The 27,782-nt window shown below is 38.6% G+C and overlaps 1 protein-coding gene across 1 annotated transcript in view; it reads right to left on the bottom strand.

Annotated features, from left to right (window-relative positions):
* Positions 1–2,146: 2,146 nt before the first annotated feature.
* Positions 2,147–27,782, bottom strand: part of brinp1 (bone morphogenetic protein/retinoic acid inducible neural-specific 1) — a 96,115-nt gene continuing 70,479 nt past the window's right edge. The window contains exons 5-8 of the mRNA XM_063890334.1: positions 26,369–26,474; positions 14,599–14,835; positions 11,250–11,472; positions 2,147–3,588 (exon numbers count right to left, since the gene is read on the bottom strand). Coding sequence (XP_063746404.1) covers positions 2,448–3,588; positions 11,250–11,472; positions 14,599–14,835; positions 26,369–26,474 — 1,707 coding nt within the window. The 3' untranslated portion in view covers positions 2,147–2,447. The remainder of the gene's footprint in view (positions 3,589–11,249; positions 11,473–14,598; positions 14,836–26,368; positions 26,475–27,782) is intronic.

The following is a 27,782-nucleotide window of genomic DNA, read 5'->3' as shown; positions in this document are numbered from 1 at the left end:
CAACTGTCTTGATAAACTACAATACCAAGAAGCTTTGAGACAGCTTGCAGTTACCATCCACACCCTGGTGGACATACTGATCACGATACAGTCTATTCAACTGGTGGTTAAACCGGTCCAATGCCCTCTCTTCTCCTGCTGTTTCTTATCTGATTGATTGAAGTATTGTACTGTGAGATTCATTTGAATTTGACCTGGTCACCACATACTGTATGCAATAACCCATATATTGGAAGTCGAAAAACTATTTTGCAGACTACTGAATCTCCTGAAATGCATTACATTTCTTGTGACTTAGTAAGTGACTAAGCTGTTATTTATATAGCACCTCTCAAGAGTAAAAAATGCTTCACAAAAAAGACTGACAACAGTAAATTAAAACATAAGGATAATCATGGCCACACAGAAATACATGGTTCTGTTACTTACATCGTGACAAAGATGCACATTTAGGGACAACTATAAAAGTTGTCGATGCAGTAAAGTCTTCAGCTGACAAAGCTACCTACCCTGGATTTTGCCAGTATGTACTGTTACATGCCTCTCCTTATAGCTGACCACACAAGACTGGTCTCATCACAATGTTAAAAGAAAATGGGAATTTTAAAGAACACAAAATAAAACACAACAAAAGTACCGAAGCAACCAAACTAAAGCTACATCCATTGACTAACAGACATACAAAATAAACAATAAAATCATTTGTAATACAACAGTATGAACCTTTAGATGTTAGTCTTGCAACTGGACTGGCAGATTTTAAACTTGGAGATTTTCCTAGAGATTGAAAGCCATGACAGCAAGGATTTTGTTAAGTTGAACCCATCAATGACTAGGACAGCAAGGTTTTATGAGTGACCTTGCCTTTGTTGTTGTTAATAGCGGGTTAATGGATTGGATCTACAAAAAGTCATAAGCAATAGCATTGATTCAGCATCAGATTACCCAAATTACATGTGACCAACCATTACATAGGTAGTGTTTCATATTTCACTTTGATGGTTGAATGTTAAACACAGTCACAGCTCTGTTGATGTTTCCCGCAACATGCAAAAAAAAAAAATCTGAAATTTGTACATGAGGTCATTAAAAGCTTACAGATTAAACACTGCCAAAAAGGTATTTTAAGCTTTAATTTAACCATTTCTTTTTTTTTTTCTTTTTCTTCTTCCTGTAGCACAACAGAGCAATTCAATGGCTTTACAACATGACCCTTATTCAACATAATATGCTTCCTCCTGTCATCTCCCCTTTGATGTGCTCTTGTCTAAAAACTGATTTAATAAAATAAAAACATACAAACAAAACTTTTTTTTAAAATGTATGTTCTTTTGTGAACGGGGATGGACTTAATGTTTCACTGTATGTCTACCTCAGGGGAGTGTATGGCTTTAGGTCGTCTTGCAAATGTGCCTGAATGATGAATGTTTACATTTTGCTCTTGGTGCGGAAAAGCTCCACAAATCAGCAGTCACAACATGAACATTTTGCAAAGCTGTACAAAATAGCATTGATTGTTAAATCTTCAGACCACAATATTGCACTCACGCACCAGGAGGTACTGCCTTGTGAAAAACACAGCTTGAATTTCAAACACGGGAAGAAGCGCTCCAAATGCAAGATTTTGCTTAGACTGGAGTCAATCTCAAATGACACATTCAATTAACGAACAGCAATAAGCATCAAGCCAAAATAAAGTATACGCACATTTGCACACGCGCACGCACACATACATTCATCCACATATATATGTATATATAAACAGCTGGCTTTTGTTATTTGACATGACTATCCATTACTGCCCTGCTGTGTGCCTTACATATCAGAACAATGACAGAGTGCCTCATAACTCACAATGCAGATTCGCTGTGGGTTTGAAATAAAGTCTATAAGTAATGTGTTGACTACTTATTCACTAGGGCTATTGAATCCTTACCATGTATAAACATTTTTTAATATTAAACTGTCTTGATGTCTGAAATACTTTGCACATTAGCTGAAATAAAAGGATATCTTGTCTGCCCTTATGTTCCATTATTATTCCTTTAAAAATGTTGTTGTTGTAAAGAATGGCAGTTTCAGATAAAACCTTTGATCCCTCGGAGTAAAATCAAGGCCTCTTTTTCACCAGTACATAGATTTAATATTTCTTTCTTTTTTTTTCTTCTTTTTTTGATCTTTTAGGGAATGACAGACATGCTGGGACAAATATGATACAGTCTTTATAGTGGTTCCGTTAATCTTCTTTATCTTAATCTGAAATGCTTTTCATCACTGCCTTTTTCCTTTATCTCTTTAAGAATTATGCTTACAAAGTTAATATTACATCAAAAGGCAGAAAAGGTCCAAAAATGAAAAAAGAGAAAAGGAAAATTAAGATTAATATCCCCGCCTAGTTCATTTGTTGGGTGTTTCAGGTTGCTGTCCTTGTGTTAATGTCACTATGTTCAGCAGAGTTTAGCAGTCAGATGATCTGATTGTTTTAGTATCTCTGTGCTGTACATGTCCAAGGCATGGTTTACTCGAATCATCTCGCTGTTGTTGAGCTTCAGCCTATGCTTCAGCATACAGGAGAAGAGGTCCAGCTGGGGTTTGCCAGGAGCAGATGGAGGGGCAAGGCGGTTAATCCGATCCCTTATGTCAAGCAACAGGAGCATGACCGATGAGGAGGAGTAAAACTGATTTCCTTGTGTGTACGACTGGTTAACCTGCTGCACAGCACTACGGAGCAGGTCGGCATTAAAGCGTAGGCTGTAGCCAAACACTTGGATATCAGATATTTTTATGTATATCTGCCGTTTGTTAGGATCTCCAAGATCCACCGGACCCTGTCCCGTGTCATTGCGCAAGCCAGTTGGGATCTTAGCGCGGCTACGCAGGTAGATGTGCACCGTCTCAAAGAAGGTCTTCCACCGGTTGCCCAGCAGGAGAGTCCAGTTGAAGCACTGCGAGTTCTGTAGTCGTACTTTTTCCCAGCGTGGGTATCCATGTTCCCCAAAGGGCATGCTCCAGCCTTCTGAGTGGCTACCACTGAAGGGGTTGACATAAACAAAGAACATGGGATCAATGCTGCTATTTCGCATCTGGCAGATCTTCATCGACAGACCAATAATCATGTGGAGGTAGTCCATCCGGTTTTTGTTACTCTTGAGTGTCAGGGACATGCGCTTACGCCATCTTGGGTCAAAGAAGGTTTCTAGTCGGATCTCATTGCTGATGAAAGTCGTGTGAATGTAGAGTCGGGAATCCATTTTCTGCAACAGGTATTTGAGTTCCAGGTCCTGAAAGTCCAGATCAGTTTCAAAGCTGATGAACTGCTCGCTACGTTCTGAGTCCACATTCTGGGGTTCACAGCGACCACGATACAACTTGTAGCCTTTGTTGCAGGAGCCACATTGTGAGATGTTTGCCAGGCTGCACATGGCACAGCTGTTGTTGCCACCTATGACACATGGGATCGGTCGCTGGCATAGGGTAACGCCTGTGTGGCACACGCATGTCCTTTGGCTCTCCAGGAAAGTCCCCCAGAACCCGTTCTCATTACAGTAGAGGAAAGACTGAACCCTGTTCAACCACTGCATCACAGATCTAGAGGGAAAGGAGAAACAAAATATGGAAAGAATCATTATAGGTGGTCACATTTGAGAGCTCTAAGAGTTACGATATCCACAAGACCTTTCATATACTTATGTTCATTTTTAATACCAACAAATACAGCTTGTGTTTAATTAGTTTGGTAATGCACTTCAAAGCATTACAATTAGGCTTATACTATGTAGTCAGTTCACTTAACTTTACTGAAATCAATGGATGCCAATAGCTATAAGTTATCTCAAAACTAAAAAAATTGCTTATTAAATGTTTGGCAGCAATGCATACATGAAAACCACTGAGTCAGGATAGTAAGGGAATAGGATAATTTCTTCTCTTCAAGGGGGAGGAGTTGCGTTATTTCCCCCAGGTGGAAGGCATTACTTGCTATTCTTATCGTGTCTCTTATTTTCCCCTCAGGCATCTTTCCCTGTCATCTTGACAGCACTGGAACTTTTTTTCAGACTGTAGGAGGTGAATTCAGAATCTTGATTTTTCAGAGATGAGGTCTGGTCAAGGTTAACTTGACATGTTAATGAAGCTAAGGCTTAACTATGATGGATGGAATTGCATTCTCGGCAGGCCAGAAACCCCCTAAGCTTAACCAAAAATGAACCCGGAACAAATCACCTATAGAGGACAATAGAAGCACTTTCCACTAACTTTGGCGTCAAATTGAGGATTGCATGAAGTGAGGAGGGAATATAATTTCCACAAACCCTTAATTCCTCACCTGCATTGAGGAAATGATAACATCAACTTTGAGCTTACTCAATAGCAAATACATCCTTAGTTACCCTCCACGCAAAACACTTGTACAAAACAGAATGTAAAGACTTGTCATTGATGGTCTGGAATCCTGCAATCTAAAGAAGATTGTGCTGTTGATTTTAATGAATTAGGTAATGAAATTGAAATTTCAATATTGTTTTCAGCATCTCATTCTCCTCAGAAATGTAATCTAAAAATAATTTAGAAATGAAAAAATATATCAGCATACAATCAGACTTTGTGTTTTTGAATTTCCTAAAGGCTGAAATATAAAATGTAATGATGTTTTCTATTCATATTTATTTGGTACAACCTGAAAATCACTGATTCATATTTTGTCAATGACTTTGGTTACATCTTTTTTTTTGGCTTCAAATGTACCTGACCAGTAAAAATGTATTTATTTGTATTCTTGTATGTATCCATGGACTCTCCAAACTGTAACCCATCGGATCATGTCACTAACTGGTTTACTATGTGTTTTCCCTTTACAGATGTGAAATGTACATTGTGTGGAGAAGGTATTTCTTGACAGTGTTTGCTTATGTGCACTAGAGTTCTCATGTCTGGTTTTGCCTTTTCCCCTAGAGATGAGATGTCTTAATATCCTGGTGCAGGCAATGTATTTGTGATTTTTATATCACTTTCCATTTCCTCTCTGTCGTATTGCAGTGTTGCCTGGAGTGTCTTTAGAGAGATGAGTGTATCATGTTGGTTCCCTCCAGCGTGTGTTTGCTGTCCATTCCACTATGAATACAAAAGCAGCTACCAAGCAGAGATGTACTAATATACTGGTTTTACTACAAAATCTGATGGTAACAGACAGTATTCATCTAGAAAAATCTATGACTCTCATTACTGTGATTATCACTTCTTGTAAAGTGCTCTAGTCTCACAGTTGTATTTGGATTAGCTCTGGTGGAAGCAGAACAGTCACAGCAGGGTCAGCTAACTAGGCTTCACATCTTTCTGTCTCGTAGTTCTAGGTTCTTTGGCTTATTACATTGTGTTTAATATAAGCTAGTCCATTTACTGAAGCACTGCCAGTTTATGGATACAGTTTACATAACTGACACAAAGGAAACTATAGCTTCTTTAAAATTCTGAAAATACAATGTATTATCAGAGGTAAGCTTTATCTGTGCAGGATGTTGGCCAAACATTTGGATGTATTCACAAGTAGAAACAAAATATGTATGAAAACATAAATGAGGGTACTTTAAATCAAATCCACACAGAAAGTTCTGCGTTTGAAGTTTAAAATGTCTAGTTCTTAGTCTTTAAAGTCTAACAGCTTTTATTGGCATTTTAAGAGCTTTTTTTTTTTAACTACATCCCTTAAGACTCACGTCTTCTGCTTAATGACACATTTCAAAGTCAAAATCACTGTGGTGGGACTCATCTCAGGAAAAAATGAGACAGACTACAGGAATGAAGTTCGAAATTAAATGAATATAAACAACGCTGTATATGGAGAATAAAATTGTAGTGAGTTCTTCAAAAACCAAACAACATATCATAGACTTCAACAGAAATAGTGCATACTCCAATCCACAACACATCAACAAGGGCAGTGTGGAAAGTATTCCTGCTTTCAGGTTTTTTGCTATGCTACCAATGCCATCGCAGTAGTCAAAAAGGCACAGCAGGGACTAAGCTCTTCCTGAGGATTTTTAGCAAACCAGGAGTGGCTGCCGGTAACCTTCCACTGCTACTCCCTCGAGAGCGTGCTGGCGTACTGTATCACTGACCTCTTTGGAGGACTTATTCAGCCTATTCTGCCTTAGTAGAGCAGCCAACATACTGAAAGACCCATCCCACCCTGGGCACAATCTTTTTAATCGGCTGCCCTCTGGAAGACGCTTCATCAAATCATGGACACAGATACAAAAACAGCTTATTTCACAGAGTGGTACGAGAACTGAACACTGTCAAAAGTAAGTTAAAAAAAAAGGTAATTATTCAAAGCTATAAATGGCACATGAAGCAATTTGCAATACATGCTATTTTATTGGCCATAAAATGATTCTGTGAACATTGGGGGAGCTTAAGCATTTTTTTATTTAAAAAACAAAAAATGTTAAGCTGAACAGGTTAGGAAGCAAATGCCTACGTATGTCTGCTAATAGGTCACTGATATAATAAATGGTATTTAAAACATAATCATTTTATATTATATAAATGGCAATTATTACCTGATTTATTTTCTAATAATGCCGGATATTGAACACAACACTTTTCAAAAGTTTTTCATTATTTGTTTATAAAGACATTTTCATTGAAATTTGCATACAAAACACACAGTTTTTGGTGGTTTAATGTAAAACTTATCCTATTATATTTTATTAGCTATGTATTATTTCATTTGACAAAGGGACAGTCATAAATATCCCTCATTTGAATTAATTTGCAAAAACTGTTGAAATATCCTGTCTGAATAACTGAACATAAATGTGTTGTATTATATTACTGCCTCCCTCAATACGCGAATTTGAGGGCATCCTGTGGCTAGTCTAATTTCTATCTTGTTTGTTTCTACAGCAATAGCTTTGTAAAGATGCAATACAAATAAAGATATTTACATTAGTACAGAGGTCCCAGTAGGTCACAGTGGGACTTTAATCCGGAAATATTTAGGTGTTACATCGCTTGAGGTTTTGAGTTGCATCCTGCAATGTTGCTTTATTCAGCAACACCTTTGGCATTCCCTCTGCTCTATAGAAAGACTGAGTTGCATTATGTTGTATTATTATGTAGTTTGTAGTGTGATTGTTGCCATGGCTGTGCTTTTGTTGACATGATAATGGCTGTGACACATGCAACACTTTGGTTTGTATGTGATCTGTGAAGTTACAGTATGCCGGCTGAGCTTTGAAGCTACTCTATCCATGAACTCCTGTGGTGTATAACTGTCCTAATACTGCTAGAGCTCAGCTCTTTGAAGGAGAATAATGAGTTACAAATGCATGATTTAAAACAAATGTCACTCTCACTGGCATTGTATCATCACACACTAAATGTCCCATGCAAGAGATATTTCCAGGGAATGCAAAAGTAGTTTATACAAATATTCCCACCATGATCTTTCAAGAGCTTCATATAAAATGGAATAATACCCTTGATGATTTCATGACACTTAAGCATGAACTAAATGCAAAAATTAGAAAATGAATATGTTTAGGCGAGATTAAAATGCAGTGTCAAGTCAAAAATCAATAGAAATTATGGCAAAGTGATTCATCACATGGAGGGTGCATTCTTATTAGTAAATATGCTTGACTTGACATGAATAATTAAAGCCAATGCATAGCCTGGATGCAAATGATTTGGCTGGGAGTGAAGCTACTTCATATCTGTCACTATTAATCATTTACACCAAAGACAAACTGCTGTGTTTATTCTACTAGAAGCAAGCTGCAATACTCATTACAGGAAATGCAATAGGAAATCCAATACAGTTCAGCTATAAAGTTTCCACACAGTTATTGCGGTGAGTGTTCACAACAGGAATTTACGACACTTGTAATGGATGGATGCCTTGCGGTGAGGTAAGAGAAATGATAAGGTGGCAATATGCATTTGTAATTACGGCCGGGCAACAATGCTTCCGAAAACCGTGTTTCATTAGCTGATGTAAATATGTTTATCGAGTGACCTATAACAATATGCAATGTTGAAGGTGCAGCATGATTGAAAACGTTAAAAGATTTTTGGAGAACTTAAACTTGATAACACAAGTTTACATTCAAATATTTGCAATTAGTATAAGTGACTTCCTCTTCTCCTACTTTGCATCCATAATTTAATTAATCTAAGCGTTCAAGGACATCATATTGAGAGACATAATATGACTGTCTTAAGGCTCTATGTAAGAGGCCTGAAATAACATGAAACAATAGGGGCTGGTTCAATAACAATGCATCACTCTTCTCTGTTGTGTCAGTCAATAGAGCAGAATAATATATCTGTTCCTCTATTTTTAACACAGTTGTGAACACACACTTACTCACACCATTTATGCCTGCAGAAGACTTCCCAAGATACATGCAGCAACTCGTTACATCAACAGTATCAAGTTCTATAGTGTCTGTCCTTTGTATTGCATAAGAGTATGTGCAACACTGTTTTGTTTTTAATACATCTTTTATTATCTTGGTCACCTTCAGCCAGTGGTGATTTAAAATGAAAGCTCAGCTACCCTGTGAGAACTACACATTTATCCTTCCTCTCTTGACAGATACACTGCTCCCTCACACATGTTTTGGTATCCTTCCTTAAATGCAATGAGTCTAAAAATGTTGGATTTGAAAGTGAATAAGCAAGCAAGAAAGGAGCCACAGGTTTCCAACTTGTCGATCAGACAGAGTTCTGATGTATAAAAAATGGTGTTCTTAGCAAAGTTATCTGTGATCAATGGGGTTTTATATTTGCATAGCTTTGGGAAATGATCCCAGGAGAAGACCCTGGATGTTGCTAAAACCCCTGGAGAAGTCAATAAACAAGATTATTTCAGTGGCTGTACAAGTATGCACAGAGAAGCAGGTGGTTGACAGCATCATCCTCCCCATTGTGGGCCTGATGTATGAACTGAAGGGGATCTAAACGCTCCCTCACTAGGGATCCGGCCTGCTGTCATTTAGAACCCTGGTGTGCCCATTCTTGGCCACTGGGGCCAGGCAGGATGTTTTTCACATCATCATCAGCACCCTCTGCAGCTGACAGGTTGAGAATGTGCTGGAAGCCCTCCCTGAGGAGGTTGGCAGAATCCTTCAAAACACTTGGCCTGATGGTTTATGGGCCTTCAGCTGTACCTCGATTCCCCCATCCACTGATATTATAGGCTGCCCAGTGACAAGGTGGAGATTGGAGTACCTTTTGGTGATCGGGGCATTTTTCTTGAATTGAGGACAAAGGCAGAGATTGTAATGGGGCTATTCACATGCATAGGGCATCTCACAAATATGCTATCAAAACAAAGTCGTTCTGAGGATTCAGTTACATAAAACAATTGCTATTCTTCATTGGACATCAGCATAAGACAAAATAGGGATTTGACTTTGGAGAAAATATTACAAATGGATATTCTGCAGGACAGTTTTAGTAAAATACTGTTCTTTATTTATCCAAGGACTGTAAAATGTATTTTTAACCTCCCGAGAGCTACAAATGCTTTTCCCTTGAGCCTTTCCAGTGACCCGGGAAAAATGCATGGTCCTCCCTCCACCATAAATAATCTATTATTTGTCCTTCGCATAATCTACTGAATTATGTAATATACAGTATTAGAGAAAATAAAAAGGCATAAGCTGATTAAATGAAACCATTAATAGCTAGCCTTCACTCTTAAACATTGGCCCTCTGCCAACATGTTTTAAACATATATACAGTCTTGGTGCACGGGCTATCTCTTGAGAATCTAACACACAGTGAAACACAAATGTGGCATTTGTAGTGAAAGGTGTTGGACTGTGAAGAATATGAGCTTGGACACCACACAAACCCATGTGGGTATTGTGGATGTCCATTGGGAGCATGTTTTTGTATGCTCACGAGTCAGCAACACGATTTACATTACCCTGTCCCGAACATGCTGAATTTGCTTAGCTAACGTTGAGCAGGCTTTAAATATCAAATGATATGCAGTTTTAGATTTGTTTTTATTGTTTGTCTGTTTTCCCCACTGTGCACTGTGACAGGGTTGCACTTCAAACATGTTGTTGTATATTTTGTACAATGACAATAAAGGCTTTTCTATTCTAGGCTGGCTAGTTTTTGTAAGAGTGAACAATGAGGGGTGGATATTGAGTTAGGTGGGTAGAACAAGCCTACCTTGAAAAGAAAGAAAAATATGCCTCTCCCCAGTGCTTTAAAAGTTATTTGATGTGCCTCCCCCATTAGAAACAACCTTTTATCGTATATAACAAGCAGTCCCTTATATGAAAATGTAGCGCTATATATTAGGTTAGAGCTCCTGTGTAAGCTGCAGACCACTTACCACCCACTCAAGCACGTATGCAAAGTAAACAGACACGGAAACAGATGTGTTCAAAACAAATAAGTCCTCCATCTGATGCAAGGCTGTTTCACACAAGCAAGAAAATAAACATGCTGCTCTTATTTCCAGTGACATCAGGCAATCATGATGAGCACTCCATGGAAGAGGAAGGGCATACTGCAGCTCTTTGCGACACTTCAGAAAAAAACCTTTGCCACCCCTTACACACACATGTGGGTGTGTCCTCGCAGACTGTTGACGTCTGTTCATTTTAAGACCACTCAAATAAATATTTCACAGATTCTTTTTCCATCCCCTACAGAGAACTGTTGGTGTGTGTTTCATGTGGCACACTTTGCATATTTCGCATAGTGTTGTTGTTCTAATATTTGCTGCAGCGAATGTGGAAGTTCCTGGCAGTACTGACACCATGGCACATTCGCAGCATGGCTCTTAAGCTGCAACTGCAGTAGGTGGTGACAGATGTGTGCAATGACCTATCAAGAAAACTCCCACAGCTACATTTACTTTTCAGAATGCAATGAGAAATACAAGAGTGAGCAAGAGTGCTTTGGGCATGTGCAAACCTCAGCACTAAGTTGGCTTGATGGACAGAAACAACAGAGCCATAAGTTGAGATGTATAATAGATGGCATCCTCACTGTGCATGCTTCGAGAAGCAACAATCAAAGTAAAACCTTTACATAATTTCAGAGGAGATATTTCCCTGAAACATTCCTCCGTGGGATACATTTTCACATTTGTTATTCTCACACTTGGAAAATGAAATATCCAAAAGTATCAAATGCCAAAAACAACACTTTTGCTTTAGATCAGAGAGTAAATTCACATCTTATTCCTATCATGATCTAGAGGTCGTATTTCTACCCACCTCTCCCTAGGCATCTGGTGGTTGGGGTTGTGGTGACAACGGATGCTGAGGCCAAAGAGCTTGCGGGCAGTGCGCTGGATCTTGAGCCGCTGGATCTCCAGGGAACTCTGAAGGAGCCTGTAGCGAGCCTGAAGGTCCCAGTCACTGCCCCACAGGAGATGCACACTGCTGATGGGCAGGAAGTGAGTGGAGGGCAGCCTCTTCAGGAAGGACTTAAACTCATCTGGATGACAGAAAGTGATGAAGTGAAAGAGCAGGTTGAAAAACACAGGGATGAGGAGTTGAGAGTGGTGAGAGAAAAAAAGAGAAGTACAAACTCAATTTTTTTTTTCTGACTTGAAATCTTGGAAGAAGCAGAGTCAAGAAAAAAGGCTGATTACATACAAAAAGTTGCAATTGAAAATGTAATCAATTTATTTAACTCATTATGGATTTTTTGTATTGTGGTTCTTAGTTAAAAACAACTGAAGCAAAGGAGAGCAATTTTTCATAGTTTTCTTTTGAATTACACTGACGTTTTCATGGCAAGACTAAAACTTTAATGCATATGTTTAACTTGTTGTTGAAATAGCTAAATAAACAAAAATATGTACACAAACAGTCTTATCTGTGAACCAACCATTGTGTTTTCATACACATGATAAAGTGTCAACAATATTGGAGAGTGAGTTTGCTTTACAGAATACTTATTTGTTCAACCCTAATCCAGTTGAGAATCCTGGGATGAATTACAAACAAAGCAACAACAAGCAGCAACTGTATGTAGTTGGTAGTGTTGACAGAAGTTTACCATTTTATTAAGCATACATGTTTTTTATATAAAAGACTAATGATGAAAAATGTGATCCTTTCACAAGTTAACCAATATGTCTAATGTGTATTTTTTGGAACACTGCAAAAGTATCACTAACCTTAGTAGGGACTTCTTACAATTTAAAGAAACACCGAAAAGAATCAGTCCCATTTTTTGAACGCAGCAATGGTCAGTGAGCACACAGAATCCCGACCAATCTTCTTGATGTATGGTTGGATGTCTTTGGTTTACTTTTTCAGATTGCTTCTGTTTGCAGTGAATTGAAACTCTCGGTGCAGTAAACACCCTGACTGTGCTCCCACACACTTACTAAAGAGCCCTGCTTCAACAAATATGTTCCCACCAGTGCCGCTTATTGCCCTTATGTTCCTCTTGCTGCTTCTGATAATTCTTGCCTGTCTCCTCCCCAGAAAACCAGTGAGCCCAACTCTCTGACCCTTGTTTTCAACTCTGGTTCCAATTTTTACTTACAATGGGCAAAAGGAAGCTTGTAAGACTCAAACAAATACACAAGTAGAAGGAATCTTTTATTTGGTGTGCTAATTAAGAAAATATGACTCAGAGTATAGCTCATTATTGTCTCTGACGATAAATTCAAGCACATCATTATAAATACTGCAATGAATAGTTTAGCAATTTCAGCATGCTGAAGAGAGTGCAAAGGTACACAAAGATGCCTCTACTCAGGGTACTGACAATCTAATCCACATCTATGTATAAAGCCCCTGTTCCAAAAATATTTGTTTTGGGAAAAAAATGAATACACAGCAAAGGCGCAACTCTTAAAAGAAAAGATCCCCATATTCAATACCTGCAAAAATATACCTTTGCAGTAAGCCAGTGCTTTCTTACAGACGTCTCAGTCTAACAGCATTAACTACGGGGTTGAGACTCTCTTTCAGACACAGCTGAGAAATGTCAGAACTTCCTCCTCTCTCCTCCCAGGCATGTCAGTGCTCCTTTTCCCTGTTTCTTCAAAGAAGCCAGATTCCTTCTCCTCCCATGTTTCATACTTGCCGTATTCCTCCACCCACTTTTCAGAGATGTCAGGTCACCTCCCTCGCCCTTTTCCTAGAAAAATATGGTTGTCTCCAGCATCCAGTATTCAAAAATGTTTGATTCCCCCACCAAAAGAATCCATTATCACATCATGCCAGTTCAACAGATGCCAAGTGCTTTCATACAGGCTTCAAAGCCACCAAGGATCTCTTCCTTGATACAGCTTCCAAAGAGTCCACACAGTCCCTCGCATGACTCTTATCTCAAGTCACCAAGCACCTTATCTAGAGATTACAGCTCTCAGAGTGTGACCCACCTTCACACCTCTTGTGCCATTTCATCTCAATATGAAGGGTCCAAAATATATATTGAGATATTTCATTTTATCAATCTAATATCATTTGGATAAATGATTCTCACAGACACTAAGAAAGTTATTATTTTCTTTGCATTTTACTTCAAAGTCCAGTTTTTATAAACCTTTCTTTTTGGCCTCTTCGTGTTGCACCCCTTTCCAGACTTACTGCACTCAGTGACTCCGCGACTCACTCTAACTCTCTATGGTATATAAATATATTTATCTGCTGCTGGCAGGTTTTATTGGGACACTTTTATATCATATCAATAATAAATAAACAAGGTGACTCGCCATGTAGCAGCTGGGCAATAGCTGTGCTTTCTTTTACCAGTATGTCCAATATCTTACCTCCCCCAGTGCATTTGCATTCAATGAAAATAGATGCATTGGTATAAGAGAGAGTATTAGTTGTGATGACATTGAAAGATTTAACATACTAAAGTTTACTTTTTCACTTTCACATTAACAAAAGATTACTAAGTAACAAAGATGGTGCAAACAGTATACTGTAAGTGTTCCCCTGATATAGCCCTTGTTTACAAATAAACATCATACCATATTAAATATAACTTGAAATTAGTTATTGAGACCATAAACTTAAGAGGTAGGGTCATTCGCTCATAGACTACGATACAAATCAAACATTTTTGCAACCCTTTAGTTCACCACTTGATTGGCATTTAAAGAATGGAAGTTAAGGCATTTCTTCATTGGTTTCAAAAATAAGGTTGAAGCTTGAACAGAATAAAAGAGGGTCATTGTCTGCCCAATGACGAACCTTGACCTATCGTAGCACTTTGACATTTTCGCAGTACAAGTTCAACCACTTTCTGCAGAAATGGCAGGAAACTTAATTGTCTATTAATTATGTCAATTTGGTGTTGGACAAGGGCAGACTAAACTGCATAATTATGAAATGGGATTTTAAAGGATCTTCAAGCTAAGAGAAAATTACAAGGTTATGATATCACCTTAATGACCTGAGCTCTGCACATGTGCCCATGCACAGAATAGGATAGTTGCATTCGTCAGGAATTATTCCCTTTCAAAATAGTAAAAAAACTAAACAGCTTAACCATAAAGCAATATTGCACTAAAAATTACACACATACATATTACACATTTCCTTAGCTGTCAGGGTTAATAGAATTATGATAATAGAATAATTGTAATCTTACCAGAGTTCTCAAAGTCTTTGTAAGAAGAGGCCCAGGACTCAGACATCCCCAACAGGGTGTTCTCCATGATCTGGATGTCAGTGATGGGACAGTTGCACTGGGGATAGTCGTCGGCACACTGACAGATGCACTGGTTGTTACTGCACACGTACTCTCCCTCTCCATTGCACATGATGTAGCTTAGGGCTGACTGGACAAACTTCTCCTGCAGATATTCTGGGAAAATCACCTGAAGACCTGACAGAAAAACAGAGAAAAAAGGGGGACGTTTGAGTGCAAAAGAATGTGTTTGAGAAATGATCTACTGTCGAAATATGATACAAAAAACATTTCAAGAAAACACCTGCAATGTTCTTTCTTGTAAAATGGAAAAATTGTAGGCAGGATTATTGTGAACGCATGACACTACACCGCCACTTTTTTATTATTCTGTTAACGGTTTCACCGATTTCTGATGGAAAGACATACAAAACACAACGGCTGACTGCCCCTCCAGAATTGCTTTGTGTTATAAGCGCTCATTTATTTTCTTGAAAGGTGTGCTTCAAAGCTCGACTATGCTGAACTTGAGCTGTCTTTTCACTGGTGGGTCACTCATGATGTGACAATGTATAACAGTGATTGATGCCTGCTTTCTTCTGCTGCGTTGGTTTCCATAGCACACATTTTCTTTTTCCCTTTGTGAGCTTTTTTATTATAATCCTTGCTTTGTACAATAAATGTTACCTGTGGTTTACATACCCAATTTTGCAGCATCCTGCTAATTGTTTGCTAATAGCGATAGTTGCATTTATAGTCTAGAGGCCAATTTGGCGCTGAAACTGAAAATACCTCTTTACTCTCACTGCTGACAAGGTATTTATAATTTTTAGACTACAAGCCAATCTGTATCTCACCCTGGGGATCTCATAGACATGAAGCCTGAAAAGCTAACAGTAAAGACTTTTTCTTCAGTCCAGGCCCGGAGAAAATAAATCCCTAGCTATACAAGCCACTGGATTGGAAAAGAACTAAATAGATTTTTTTCTTCCTGCATGAAACAGAATCTTGGTGAGGCAATATTTTCTTAATAGGTTTTACTTGAGCACAAACAGTGTTTCAGCAGAAAATATGCAGCCAGGAACCAGAACATAACATGTTATTGAATGATGAACGATTGCATTATTTTTCCTGCTCACCTGTTATTTTCACTTTGGGTGAAAATAGGAATCCATTTATGCAAATCAACATAATGTTGCTGAAAGAAAAGGAAGGGTAAGCCTATAATTTAATACTGTACATAAGAATCATTTCCATGGCATTGTCGTAGAATTGAATGGTATCTAGTATTATGCATATGCAAGTGCCAATTTTTGCTCCTTATTTCCACCCACAACATGCACTTTAACAGAAAACTGTGGGTGATTAAGAAGCATTAATGTCTCAATATGTACAAATATTTTTGGCTTTGTGAGAATTCGTCCTGCATCGGCACGGTGACAGTTTTTGAGGAAAACTAACATGTACAGTTTTTTTCAATTTTATATACAGTATATTGGTGATTGATGCAGATATTTCAGTTATATGTATATATAAGCCACATGCCATGTTTTACCACTCTTTAAATGCAGCACAACCCTTGTAGTGGCCGTTTTAATATTGTCCAAAGTTCCTAGGCCACTTAGTCTGCAATGTATCTTGGTTCTGACTCGTGTTCCAATTAATTCCAAACCTTTTGTGAAGACCCAATGTAGTCACGGGAGGCAGGTAAACTTGAACGAGGGTTTATTCAAAATAAAATACAGCGTCACTGCAGGTGATTTTCATCCACAAATACATCTCGTTCGGTCCAATACCGACTTGAAGTTTGATATAACACGTAACAGTAAACACGGTCAAAGACTTGTTGCGATCCTATCTTGCAGACTTCCAGCATCCAACTAGCCTAGCATAGCTCCTAAAACTCTTTTTTCCCATGTGTCCAGAAAGCTGCGTTCAAGGCCCTAATACCATGTTGGAAATAGGAAACCTAGCATTTTACATCAAAAAGTAGTAAACAGAAACATAACCTTAGGCTAAGCATAATCCACCTATTTCACTATATATGAAAACTATACAAAAATAATAGTATAAATGAAATTTAGCACCATGTAATATGTCAAGCCAACATCAACATTTTCCCTAAATATGACTGTGTGCTTAATTGGCTCATACAACCCTACTCTTTATAATAAACCTCTTCTTGTTTTCCCTTTTTAGTTATGAGTAGATTCCCTTCTCCTCTCTCCCTCTTTAGAACCCTTGCCCATCAGTGATGAAGGGAACAGCAGGAGGGAGGGAGTAAAGGGGATGGATGGATCATGTCTGACCACAAAAGAGTTGGGTTGCACAGGGCTTTTTCTCCATCAGGCCTGTCTGCGGCCCCTGGATCCAATATTCATTTAGCTTGATGTATTCCTGGGCTTGAAACTTTAATGTGATTTGTGGGAGAATCCAGATGGCAAGTTCACGGATCAACGCTGCTTACTGACAGTGCTGGTGCCAGCGGCCGGGTGCACAATAACACCGAGTGCCTCAGCCCTCCCTCCTTCCCTCTGCCGTCTAACCATTCCCCCAACCCTACCGTCAACACACACAAACACACTTTTTCTTCCTCTGACATCATCGTGTTGGTACCGGGAGATTGCAGAGGGATTTGTTGGGGATGCTGACATTCAGCTCAGCACTATCAGTCCTGCAATCTATTGTTTTCCACTCTCTTTTCGTCTCAATGTTTCTGTCTCTTCTCTTACCAAGCCTCTCTCTCTTTACCTCATACTCTGTACACATCTCTTCTGTCTTACTTCATTACACTCACTCTTACTCTCGCCACACTCATGCTCATGCCCCTTGACTCGTCCCTCTTCATCCTTTGGCTCTCATTCACTCCGTCAATCACTCTCATCGTTCCTGTTTCTTCACTTCTTTTGCTCTTCTCAACACTCTCCCATCGAACACGCACTCAAGTATTGAAAATTCAATGTCTTGTTCTCCCACTCCGTTGAGAAAATGATGTCATGCAATAAAAACAAATCCATCAACATTTGTTAGTGCAGTGTGGAATGAGTAAGAGAATTGGAGCCCTCGGGCCAAAAAGGAAACGAGAAACTAATCAGAGTAAAAAAACATTTATCTTTGTGACTATCCTGGCTCCCAGTTAGTGCTGTACCATGTGAACACTTTGAAAATGATTGGGCTATAACGCTGGAGTTTATATGGCTCTTATGCAGGTGTTTGTTAAGAAAAAAACAACAAATTGGAGCAGGGAGTTACACTTTCCATCATTAAAGAGCTGCTGATTAAATAAATAGCTGGGTATTGGAATTCCCGTGCAGCCATTTGATAACCTCCAACTTCATGCTCTGTCAGTGCACATAATTCCCTGCAACCTCTATGCCTGGCTTGCTCTAAATAAATAGCACCTGAAAATGGCAAATGGATAATCTCTCTGCATACATCAAAGGCTGATATATTTCCTTCACGTAAGTTGGAGGATATAGCCCCTCAAACCTTCCATGAATGCTAAAAATGGAGACTGCAACTGTGACTTTGCCTTTTCATTATGTCTCTTTCTAGAGTGCTCTATTTTTACATGGTGATAGATAGGGAGTGTAGGCCACAACTGAGGCTTGTAACAGTTTTGGCAAGCAGTTGCCTGCTTATTGCAATGCCACGCTCCGCCTCATAAGTTACAGTTTCATTAAAGATTAATTGACCATTGTGTGGCTGCAATTTCGCAAAATAATCATTACTTAATCCACTGGTGCAATAAAGTGCATTACTTGAATGGGGGCATTAAATTACCATTGGAGGTTATCGTTGCAGCCATGATACAAATCCAAAGACCTCTGAACTGGAAGATTGCCTGTTTCTCTTCAATCTGGGCCACCCTGCTGATCCCTAGATACTTAAAACAGAAGGGGCATACAGCTTTAAGATTTGCGGTGTTGGCCCATTTCACACGCAAGCTCCACTCCCAGATGTATGAGGTAAAGGTGCATTTAAAGTAGCTTTTTTTCCCCCACTCATTCCGTCACATAAAGCGATTGGGTCTTATACAGTGTGTTGGGCCTGACAGAGGATAACATGTTCCACTGGAGCTATTCTCAGATCTCAGATTATGTTTGCATTTTTTAAAGTTCTTAATGAGGTTTACTTAGCATCCAAATGGATAAGGTGTTGCTGTGTTGAGTAGATTATTGTAGATTATCATTAATGTTCCAAGCAGTCTCTAAGGCAGCAGCCTGTTTTCAAACAGGACTGTCAACTCAGAATGTATTTCATACAATCTTAGTTAACTTTGTGGGAAAAAAAAAAAGTTTGACTATTAACTCTACATTTTCATCTCAAATCAAGTGCAGCACAAATCCACGTTTGTTTTCATCCCTGAGTGCTTTGGTTTACAGCACCTACGATTTAGGCATGCATATATTTTGAAAAAGCAAAACAACTGTGAAATGGCAAATCCAATTTCCTAGAACATATTAACATACAAGAGCCGGCATGTGCATATATGATACACTCAGCTCTTTCTGCATGGAACAAAAAGAGACAATGTGTTCCTAACGATACCTCCAAATAGTGTTAGCTTTGAAGAAACTCACTTATTCATATTGTTAGCACAAACTGCAAGAAGGAAAGCAGGTGCAGTAATCACTCTAAAAGCATAAATTACATATAAAAATGGTCTTGGCATTCAAGCTTTCTGCTCCCGCCTCCTGAAAGAGGGATATGCTGAAATTGCATGTTGTAGCAATTGCTGGATTGACAAGAGCGCGCAGTCTGGAGAGGTAGATGAGCTCTCCGTGATGCTGAGTTACTGCCAGGTGTGCAGCACTCTGGACTCAGACATGCAGATGAGTCAGAGCAAAAGTAAGTTAGAGATAACCTTTCTAGTTGTATTCCTGTGTGGAGTAGGGGGAATGCAAATTTGAGTCCTTTTTTTTTCTTTAATAGGAGTAATTCCCCCAAAATGGTGCTAGTGATTGTAGTAATTTAGATTTTGAATCATAAACACTGAATACTGTGTTTCTAAGTTCGTGATGTGGTTGTTGTTGGTTGCTCTTGGTTGCCTGTGCACTACAGTCAAGCTGTTTCCTCATGTGCTGCCATGTGTCCCCGCACAGTATCAGTAGGGCCTCGGCTGGTGACTTATCGTCATAGTGTCCCACTTTCAATTGCATGCAAACACACAAAAACATATACATACAGACACACGAAACACACACGCTCTTGCAGAAATCACATGTTTTACAGGAACCCTGGAGAGGGGGGAGGAGAAATGTTTGACAAGATCTGATGTTTCAATTCCAGCTATCAACTATACAACTGCCCTCAAAGTGTCAAGATGTGCTGCATGCACATCCCATATCAGAAGCCCAGATTTATCACAGAAATTACATCAAACTTTCCCTAAATAAAAAAAAGCAATGCTAATCTCTTTGTATTTGAAGGAACATTTCCTTTGCTGTACACTAATCTGCTGATTCATAAACAAACTGTTGTATAGAAACCAACAATAGTGAGCTAAAAACAAAAAGATGTTTTTTTTTTTTTTTATCTCAATATTAAACTTATTAAGATTATCAGTATAAGACAGTATGTATTATTATATCGGCAACAGATTATGATTTAGTACTACATTATGTATTATATTATATGTATTATAGTTTGTGACCAGCCTGTTGAATGGCCGTTTTCACTTTTTATGACTACCAATTTGATGTCTAAGACGTGGCAAAAAGGGCAAAAGTGTTTTTACCAGCAGTTTGATACTTATGGGGCCTTTCCTTATACAAAATAAGAATAAAGTACAGAAGCCCCTAATCAATTGACGAAACACAGTCTGTCAGAGGGAGAAGAAAGACTGAGTGGAAAACCATGGTACTAGCTGAAATGGCAGCCTGCAGCTGGCAATGGTGAGTGGAAAAGGAGATTTATGGCATGCTAGCCCAAATGGAAACTCACTCTTGATTGACCACTTCCAATTGAAAGCTGACCTTCAGGTCTACATGGAAAGATTTCATCAGGAACTTGGTTTTCAGAATGTTAGAGAGAAGTGAAAAAATGTGTGCAGCCATCCATCTTGATGGATAAGATCCTGGGTTATTAGTTTTCTGGGCAAAAGGAAGCATGCTTTCATAAAGACAATGGTTATCTTGGTTCAATGCATGGGCCTGCCCATGAGCTGGGTCAATACCTCAGATCTCTACTGTGACATGACAAATTAACATGTGACTTTTAATCAAAATCCCTTGGAAGAATGGCTTTAACTGGGATTAGTATCATCAAATGAATATATAGAGGGTTGTTTTTCGGTTGGGTCCAAGTTTTAGAAAGAAAAAGATAAATAGTTAAAAACCAGACAGTGTTTCTGTGTAGAGATAAATATGCAGGGGAGGGAGACTTCAGCTGAGCAAAACAAAATTGATAAAAATACCTTGTTGTGCCGCTCTCTAAGGTTTGCACCAAATATTTTTCGTCAGTAAATGATTCCCTGGTAGCCAAATCAAGACATTATGTTTACTGATATACTTTAGTCTCCAAATCAATTTTTCAACAAGTCCGTCATCAAAAACAACTTAATTGATTTGTGTGTCTTCCCCATGGTGTTTGCAGCTTTTCTTTTACGTGGAATGAGGGACAGGAATTGAGCGACAGAACAATGAGTATCTAATTCATCACTCTCCACACGACTTGCCTACAGGGCCAGTCTAATTTATTTTCACTTCACCACTTTGAAAACTGTTGGCTCAGGCTATTCTAACATATTCATAAATCTTCCAAGATAGGCTCATGGCTCTTCCAAGATAGGCTGTTGAGGAAACTAGAGAAAGAAAAAAGAGAGAAAGCATGTGTCGGGGATTGAAAGAAGCAAATAAGCTGGCTTTTGTTTTGGTTCTAATTTATGACAGCCATATCGGAGGTGATTGGGTCCTTGCAAGGTAATGGCTTGTGGAGGTTCCAGGGCATTTTATCTTTCTTTGGCAGAGTTAATACATGTATCCAATTTGCTATTTCAATCCCCAGTACATGTTTTCTTTATTTGTGTTGGCTATATATCAAATAAGAAGATAGTGCAATATTCTGCCCAATATAAAGCCCCTGCTCCTTTGCTATTTAAAGATACCACCTATTCAAATGTCAAAATCAATATAAATACTGACAGATGGAAGGAATAAGGGTATTAAGAGAACATAAAAATGACTAAATCGTCCCTGCCACCTGACACGTACTGTTTACTAAGGGAAAGTGAAAATCCAGACAAAACCAATATCATTGGCTTTCTTCAAAGTAGCCCGGAGGACAAACAAACAATGAACAATCAATGTGGTAGAAAAAGTGTATTTGAAACCCCAAAGCAGAGAAGCTTAGTCGCATGAATGTTTGAGATAGAATTTATTAAAAAAGAAGGAAACGATGTCCATCAAATGAATAAAAAATCCATGAGGAATGTAAGTGTTGTCCTATTTATGGCTTTTGTTACCTCATATAATTTGTTATACACCAATAGGCTGATTATATCAGATTCAGGGACACAAGTGTCCGCAAGGTTAAACTGTAATTTATGTTAGGTGTCAGAGGAAGACCGGTCCAGGATCAATGAATTCCTCTTGCATGCCCACAAACAGCCTCTGCTAATAACATACTGCATCCCAATGCCCTCTGGTACTGTATTTAGCTGCCAATAAAGCTGTGCATAAAGTAAGCATGGCATCAAAGATGCAAAAATGTAAAAACGAAACCTCCATAGCCATATTAAGTTTAAGGGATGCAAATGTTCATCTTTGATAGATCAAAGCTTCACTTAATCATGCATGAAATCTAATTTTTCCAGTGCCATATCTTATTCTGATGAAAAAAGGGCAATAAGGTAGGAGGCACAAGGTGTTGTGAATTTCCCAAACATTTCACAAAGCAAAACTGTGGGAGAGGAAAGGACTGACTCTAGCTTTGATAGGTAGCTCCCTTGATGTGAGATTTTACTACAGCATTCTAATCTAAATCTAAGTGGAAGCAGAGGGAATATCCAGGGAGTGTCATATCCTCACTGTGTTATCTGAAGCTCACAGCCCCAACAGCTCACATAGAGCGACCGCAGGGGTGAGAAGGAGAAGGGGGGGGGGGATCCCTTTAAATAAATTCTGTTATTTTTCTAGAGAGTCAAAAGTGTCTCCACGAGCATTTTGACCACAACTAAATTCACTAACTTGGTAATTTAAACCAGAATGCTGTCTCAGACATTCTATTATTAATCCCACCAAGTAAATCACTCAGGAAGCAGGAAAGGTTGTTGTCAACAGGTTTGTAATCATTTTCTTGTATATATTTTCTAACAAAGTTTTTCAGTCACACTTGTGCCTCTAGGTAGACAAAGTGCTGAGGTTTGGGGAAGAAAAAAAGGCATGATTAAAAGTTTAATTAGAAGAATGAAATGGAGTGGGTTTTCTATTACTGCATCCTTGGTGTAACTCTCATGGCGCTGCATACTAATATAAGCCCCTTATTAATTTCATAAGCAATTAAAATAGCTCGTCTCTATTAAGGTTTTTACAAGTTTATTCATTTCCCAAAAATGGCATTATACATAAAGTGCTTTTGTTCAACATTGGTCACAGCTGGTCAAAGATAGTCATGTTTGTGCATACACGTGGGGGTCCGAAATGTGTCAGTGTGGTGTATCGCAGAGTTAAAATAAACAGAAACAGGCTGAGAAACGGAAAGATAAAATAACTTGGTGAGTCATTTTGAAAATCAATTTTAGAAACACAAAAACAGGAACATATATGTGCAACAAACTGTCTAAAGTGAATCTTTCTGAAAGTAGTTTTCAAAATGGGTTAGCAATTTCTTCATTCACTCACTGGTAGTGATTCAGTCTGTCACAAAAAGACTAAAAGAGAGAGTGCAGACAAGCCTTTATATAGCATGGGTTACAGGTAATTGTCATAAAACCTAGCGAAAAATAGAATTCTTGAATACATTTTTTTCAGTAGTATGGTGTCATTGTACCCCGTTTGGCCTAGAATGAATTTACAAGAACACCTAACCTATAATTGGTTATTTTCACTTAGCCAGTGTCATATTCTAACTATATTACTACATTATTATCAATATGGAGTCCAAAGTACACAAAGTAACTGTGTTTATTTGAATATCTGATACAAATCATACTCAAGGAATACAGACAGAAATGACCAAATAGAATACAGACCACGTTTTTTGAATCTTTCTTTTAAGCTAAATCGTTCGGGTGAATTTTCCTCTCCGCTGGTATTCTGTTTCATCTAAAATGTTGCATGATGTGCAAATTTTGCTATTAGATAGTAGTTCAAGTGACCCGTGATCTTCTGGCCAGCTGTGACTCCTCCCCACAGTTTAAATGCCAAAAGTTAGCATTTTAGCTAATTGTCTGGATAAAGGTCAATGGGCATTTGAAAATGAGACACATGGTGCGCATTCATTAGATGTGCTGGAAGCGATGTGTGCCTATAAGAGCAATCCTGGGCTCAGCCAATGCCTCTTCCCCCCAGGGATAGTTTGTGAAGTCCATTCATGGCATGTTGTCAAAGATGAGGACAAAAGCTGTCAAAGCTTTAATTTTTCGGGCATTGACTGTGTGGACCATACAATACTGTAAATCTGTCAGAGATTCTGGCTGTTTTGTACGAATAAAAGGCGACAAAGCTGCTTTTGGAATACCATGAGGTCCACAAGTTGTTCCAAATGGCTCAAACTCTAGCTTACAAGTTTGGGGAATCATCCAATATTTCTATCAGGACCCTGATTCTGTATAGATCAAATGCATTCTCACATTAGCACAGCAATAACATACAATCAATTTTATTCTATACAACTTTGTTATACATAATAACATGCTTGAGTCCTTTATGAATTAATATATAAAACAATAGATGCACAACACAAAACATTAACCTACAATTGGTTATGCCTGAGAGTTTTCAACTGCATGCTGTGTTAAAAAAAAGAGAAAAACCTAGAGATCCCGAATAATGTAAGATGATTTTGTATTGCACTTCCCAATAACAGAAAACAACACATTTTTGAAGTTTACTGAAATACCTGGGAACAATAAAGAAAAACAGCCTTAATCCAAACAACATGTGACTCAACTCAGAGCAGAGTCTTGACCCAAGTTAATACAAATGTTTTACCTATGCTGGCGATAAACGCATAGGAGGACAAGCTCCTTTAAATGTACATGACTGGCTTAATATGAGAAGAACACATGGTTCACTAAGGGATAAAATAAAACTAATTGTCACACTTACACTAGTGTTCATGACAAAAGGAAAACTATAAGGGTGAATTAAATTATAGATTCTCATTAAAAAGTGTATTGGAACAGCATGAACCTTAAAAGCTCTCCATTGACTAGACACCTCCCTATGGGCTGTGTGAAGTGCTATCACTTTGTAGAGCACTGTGATTTACTGGAGAAGTTACACCATCAGCTGTCTTTATAATTAAAGGCATGAAAGCATAATTGCTCTATAAAGACCACATTTTCAGCAGAACTCTCAACACCTCCCATCACCCTTCACCCACACACAAAATGTATAAACACACACCAATAAAATGTAGCATAATACAAAACTCTAAGCCAGAAACCAATCGGAAAGCTATTCCAGTCTATTGAGGTTATTAGGAAGCCAAAAGAAAGGAATTTTTCCCAGACCTGTCATCTGTCAATTGGGTGACAAAACAGTCTTCAAAGCAAAAGGCTAATACGTTTGGTGCATGACAATAAAGCTTTTCCCAAAACCTAGAGAGTCCTTTGAGTAAGTGGCAACGGAAGACTTAAAAGTATTTCTTTGACAAACCACTTAGTTCTCTGATTTTCAGAGGACGAGTAATGATCCCTTCAGAGAGAGGAAAGAGAGGGAAAGGGAGGGGGACGACGACAGTGTGCATTGGATTGAAAATAAGCCTGTAATTCTCACACTAGTTTTAATAACCTGCGTAAATTCGAATAAATCAAAGAAACAATCATTCTATTCAAACACTTGACCACAGTTACACAGTCTTTTATCAGTCTTTTCCCCAGGGTGGCTGTCACCGCAAGCAATTTCTTCTCGAATGCTAATTAGAAGTTGTGTCAATGTTTAAGACAGAAGTATTTTTCGCATAAAAGAACATAACCACTAATGGGTAACGGTTGCGATCTGTATATACTGACATTTGATGTGTGATATGAAGTTATAAAGTAAGTCACTTATGTGTTGACTACATTAATGAGAAAAGTTCCGGTCGACTAAAAATAAATCAGAGTTTGACACTTATATTGGTCAGTACAGCGATACTTTTCCACGGTTTTATGTTTGTCTACTTTAATTTATACATTGTTTCTACTTGTGCTGGTTCATGTGCTAATGTCTGAATAGTTGTTCAGTTCAGTTGAATGTAGGACTCTCTTTGCAGAAAGCTTTAAGTGGGAATAAGAACACGGTCACGTTAGCAAATACCTTTAACAGGAGAGAATCGTATCGCACTCCCCAGAGGGGATTTGGAAGCAAATCTATCCCAGTTCCAATTTAAAAATACATTAACGTCAAAGTATTGAGAAGGCCTTGTCCAAATAAGAGCATTTCATGTATGACTATAGATCGCCTTTGCTTTAAGAGGCTCCTTTGCTTTAGGGAGGCTAAAATGAAGTTTGACCCTGCTAACCTGTGATGTCCGACACCAATGGGCTGCATCTGGAAAATATTGATATGCTGGGATTGTTTACCTTGCAGATGAAGCTTGCTCTCTGGGCTCTGCAGAAGGATTGAGCTAACTGAGTCCAGATTGTCATAGCTACTGCATCCCAGGGGCCCCGTCCGTGTCTCTGTCACCTGCAACAGAATTAGGACAAATATTAGGCACAAATTTCAAAAAGCAAACATATTGACGTGCGGATTGTGCAAAAAGGTGGATGTGTACCAGTACATTATGTGCATGTAGAAGTGAACACCTGCATCATTGCATCTCAATGGACTGAGTATGCAGAATTTATACCACATAAGTACTTTTTCTTGCAGGGCTCTCCATCATTTCAACATTTTAAGGGCGCTTTCACAAGCCCACATTTAATCTGCTTTAATTACACTCCATGTGTCTTGACCTCTGCTGTGAACATAGCAATTATTCTTTCTGAGATTGCTTGCGAGTAAACCTAAGTGTGAACCCTTGTATGATTCAAATGCAATCAGAAACAAATTTGACCCAATTACTGGAAGTGGACCAAAATGCAGGCAATGATGGGCTGCTTGTGCGGACATTTGTTGAGGTGGACACAGGTAAAAGAGGGGGTAAAATGAATGGGAGAGGACTAACTGAGACTTCTGCAAGAAGTCTGATGTGTATAGGAACCTTGGGTTGTACAGAAAATATTCTAAATCAAGTTTAAAATAAAGTGATGCTTACAAAGTACTTTGGGCAAACTGTAGATGAGGGAATCTAATTTGTCCCATTTTCTTATATTCATTTTTGCTTCCAAAGTTAACTACACAAATTAAAAGTGAACATTCTAAATAGCCAAAGATATTGAGAATCAGAGTAAAGAAAGCATATGGAAAGTTTGGTTACAAAACATCCATGAGCCATTTAACAATGTCAGGCCGTAGATGTGAAGATCTGTTCATTCCTGCCGTCAGTGGATAAGGTATTAGGACGATTTTACACTTTCACATGGGCTAATTGTACAAATTTCACACTGGTAAATGTAACACCCTGTGGCTCGCAGACACAGGGTGCGCTGACAGCTTTGCCACAGGTTATCACACAGGTAAAATCCATCATCCTTCAGCATTTTAATTTCACAGGATATCAGTTCGGGGCTAATTAACTCTATGTCGAAAAGTGCATATTGCATATTCCAACAACACGTTTACACAGTGCATCTTTTATTTAGCAGCTGGTTACATGTCTCACGTGCAAGGCTGTGGATTCATTTAGAGAAAAAAGTTTTCTTCAGACAGAAACATTAATGGTTATTTCTGGTGAATCTATATCCTTAGTCCATTCCAAACAACCGCGCCGACACTATAGCGGTGGGTCTTGTTCTCTGCCCTTAGGACAACTTTAAGAAAACAATGATGCTTTTAAAAGAAAGAGGCCGCTATAAAATACACAGCTTCTGTGAAGAGTTTGCTCTTGAAAAA

The sequence above is a fragment of the Eleginops maclovinus genome, chromosome 8, assembly GCF_036324505.1.
Source record: "Eleginops maclovinus isolate JMC-PN-2008 ecotype Puerto Natales chromosome 8, JC_Emac_rtc_rv5, whole genome shotgun sequence".
Classification (NCBI taxonomy): Eukaryota; Metazoa; Chordata; class Actinopteri; order Perciformes; family Eleginopidae; genus Eleginops; species Eleginops maclovinus.
The sequence above is the reverse complement of the archived record's forward strand: the minus strand, read 5'-3'. Positions and strand labels throughout refer to the sequence as shown.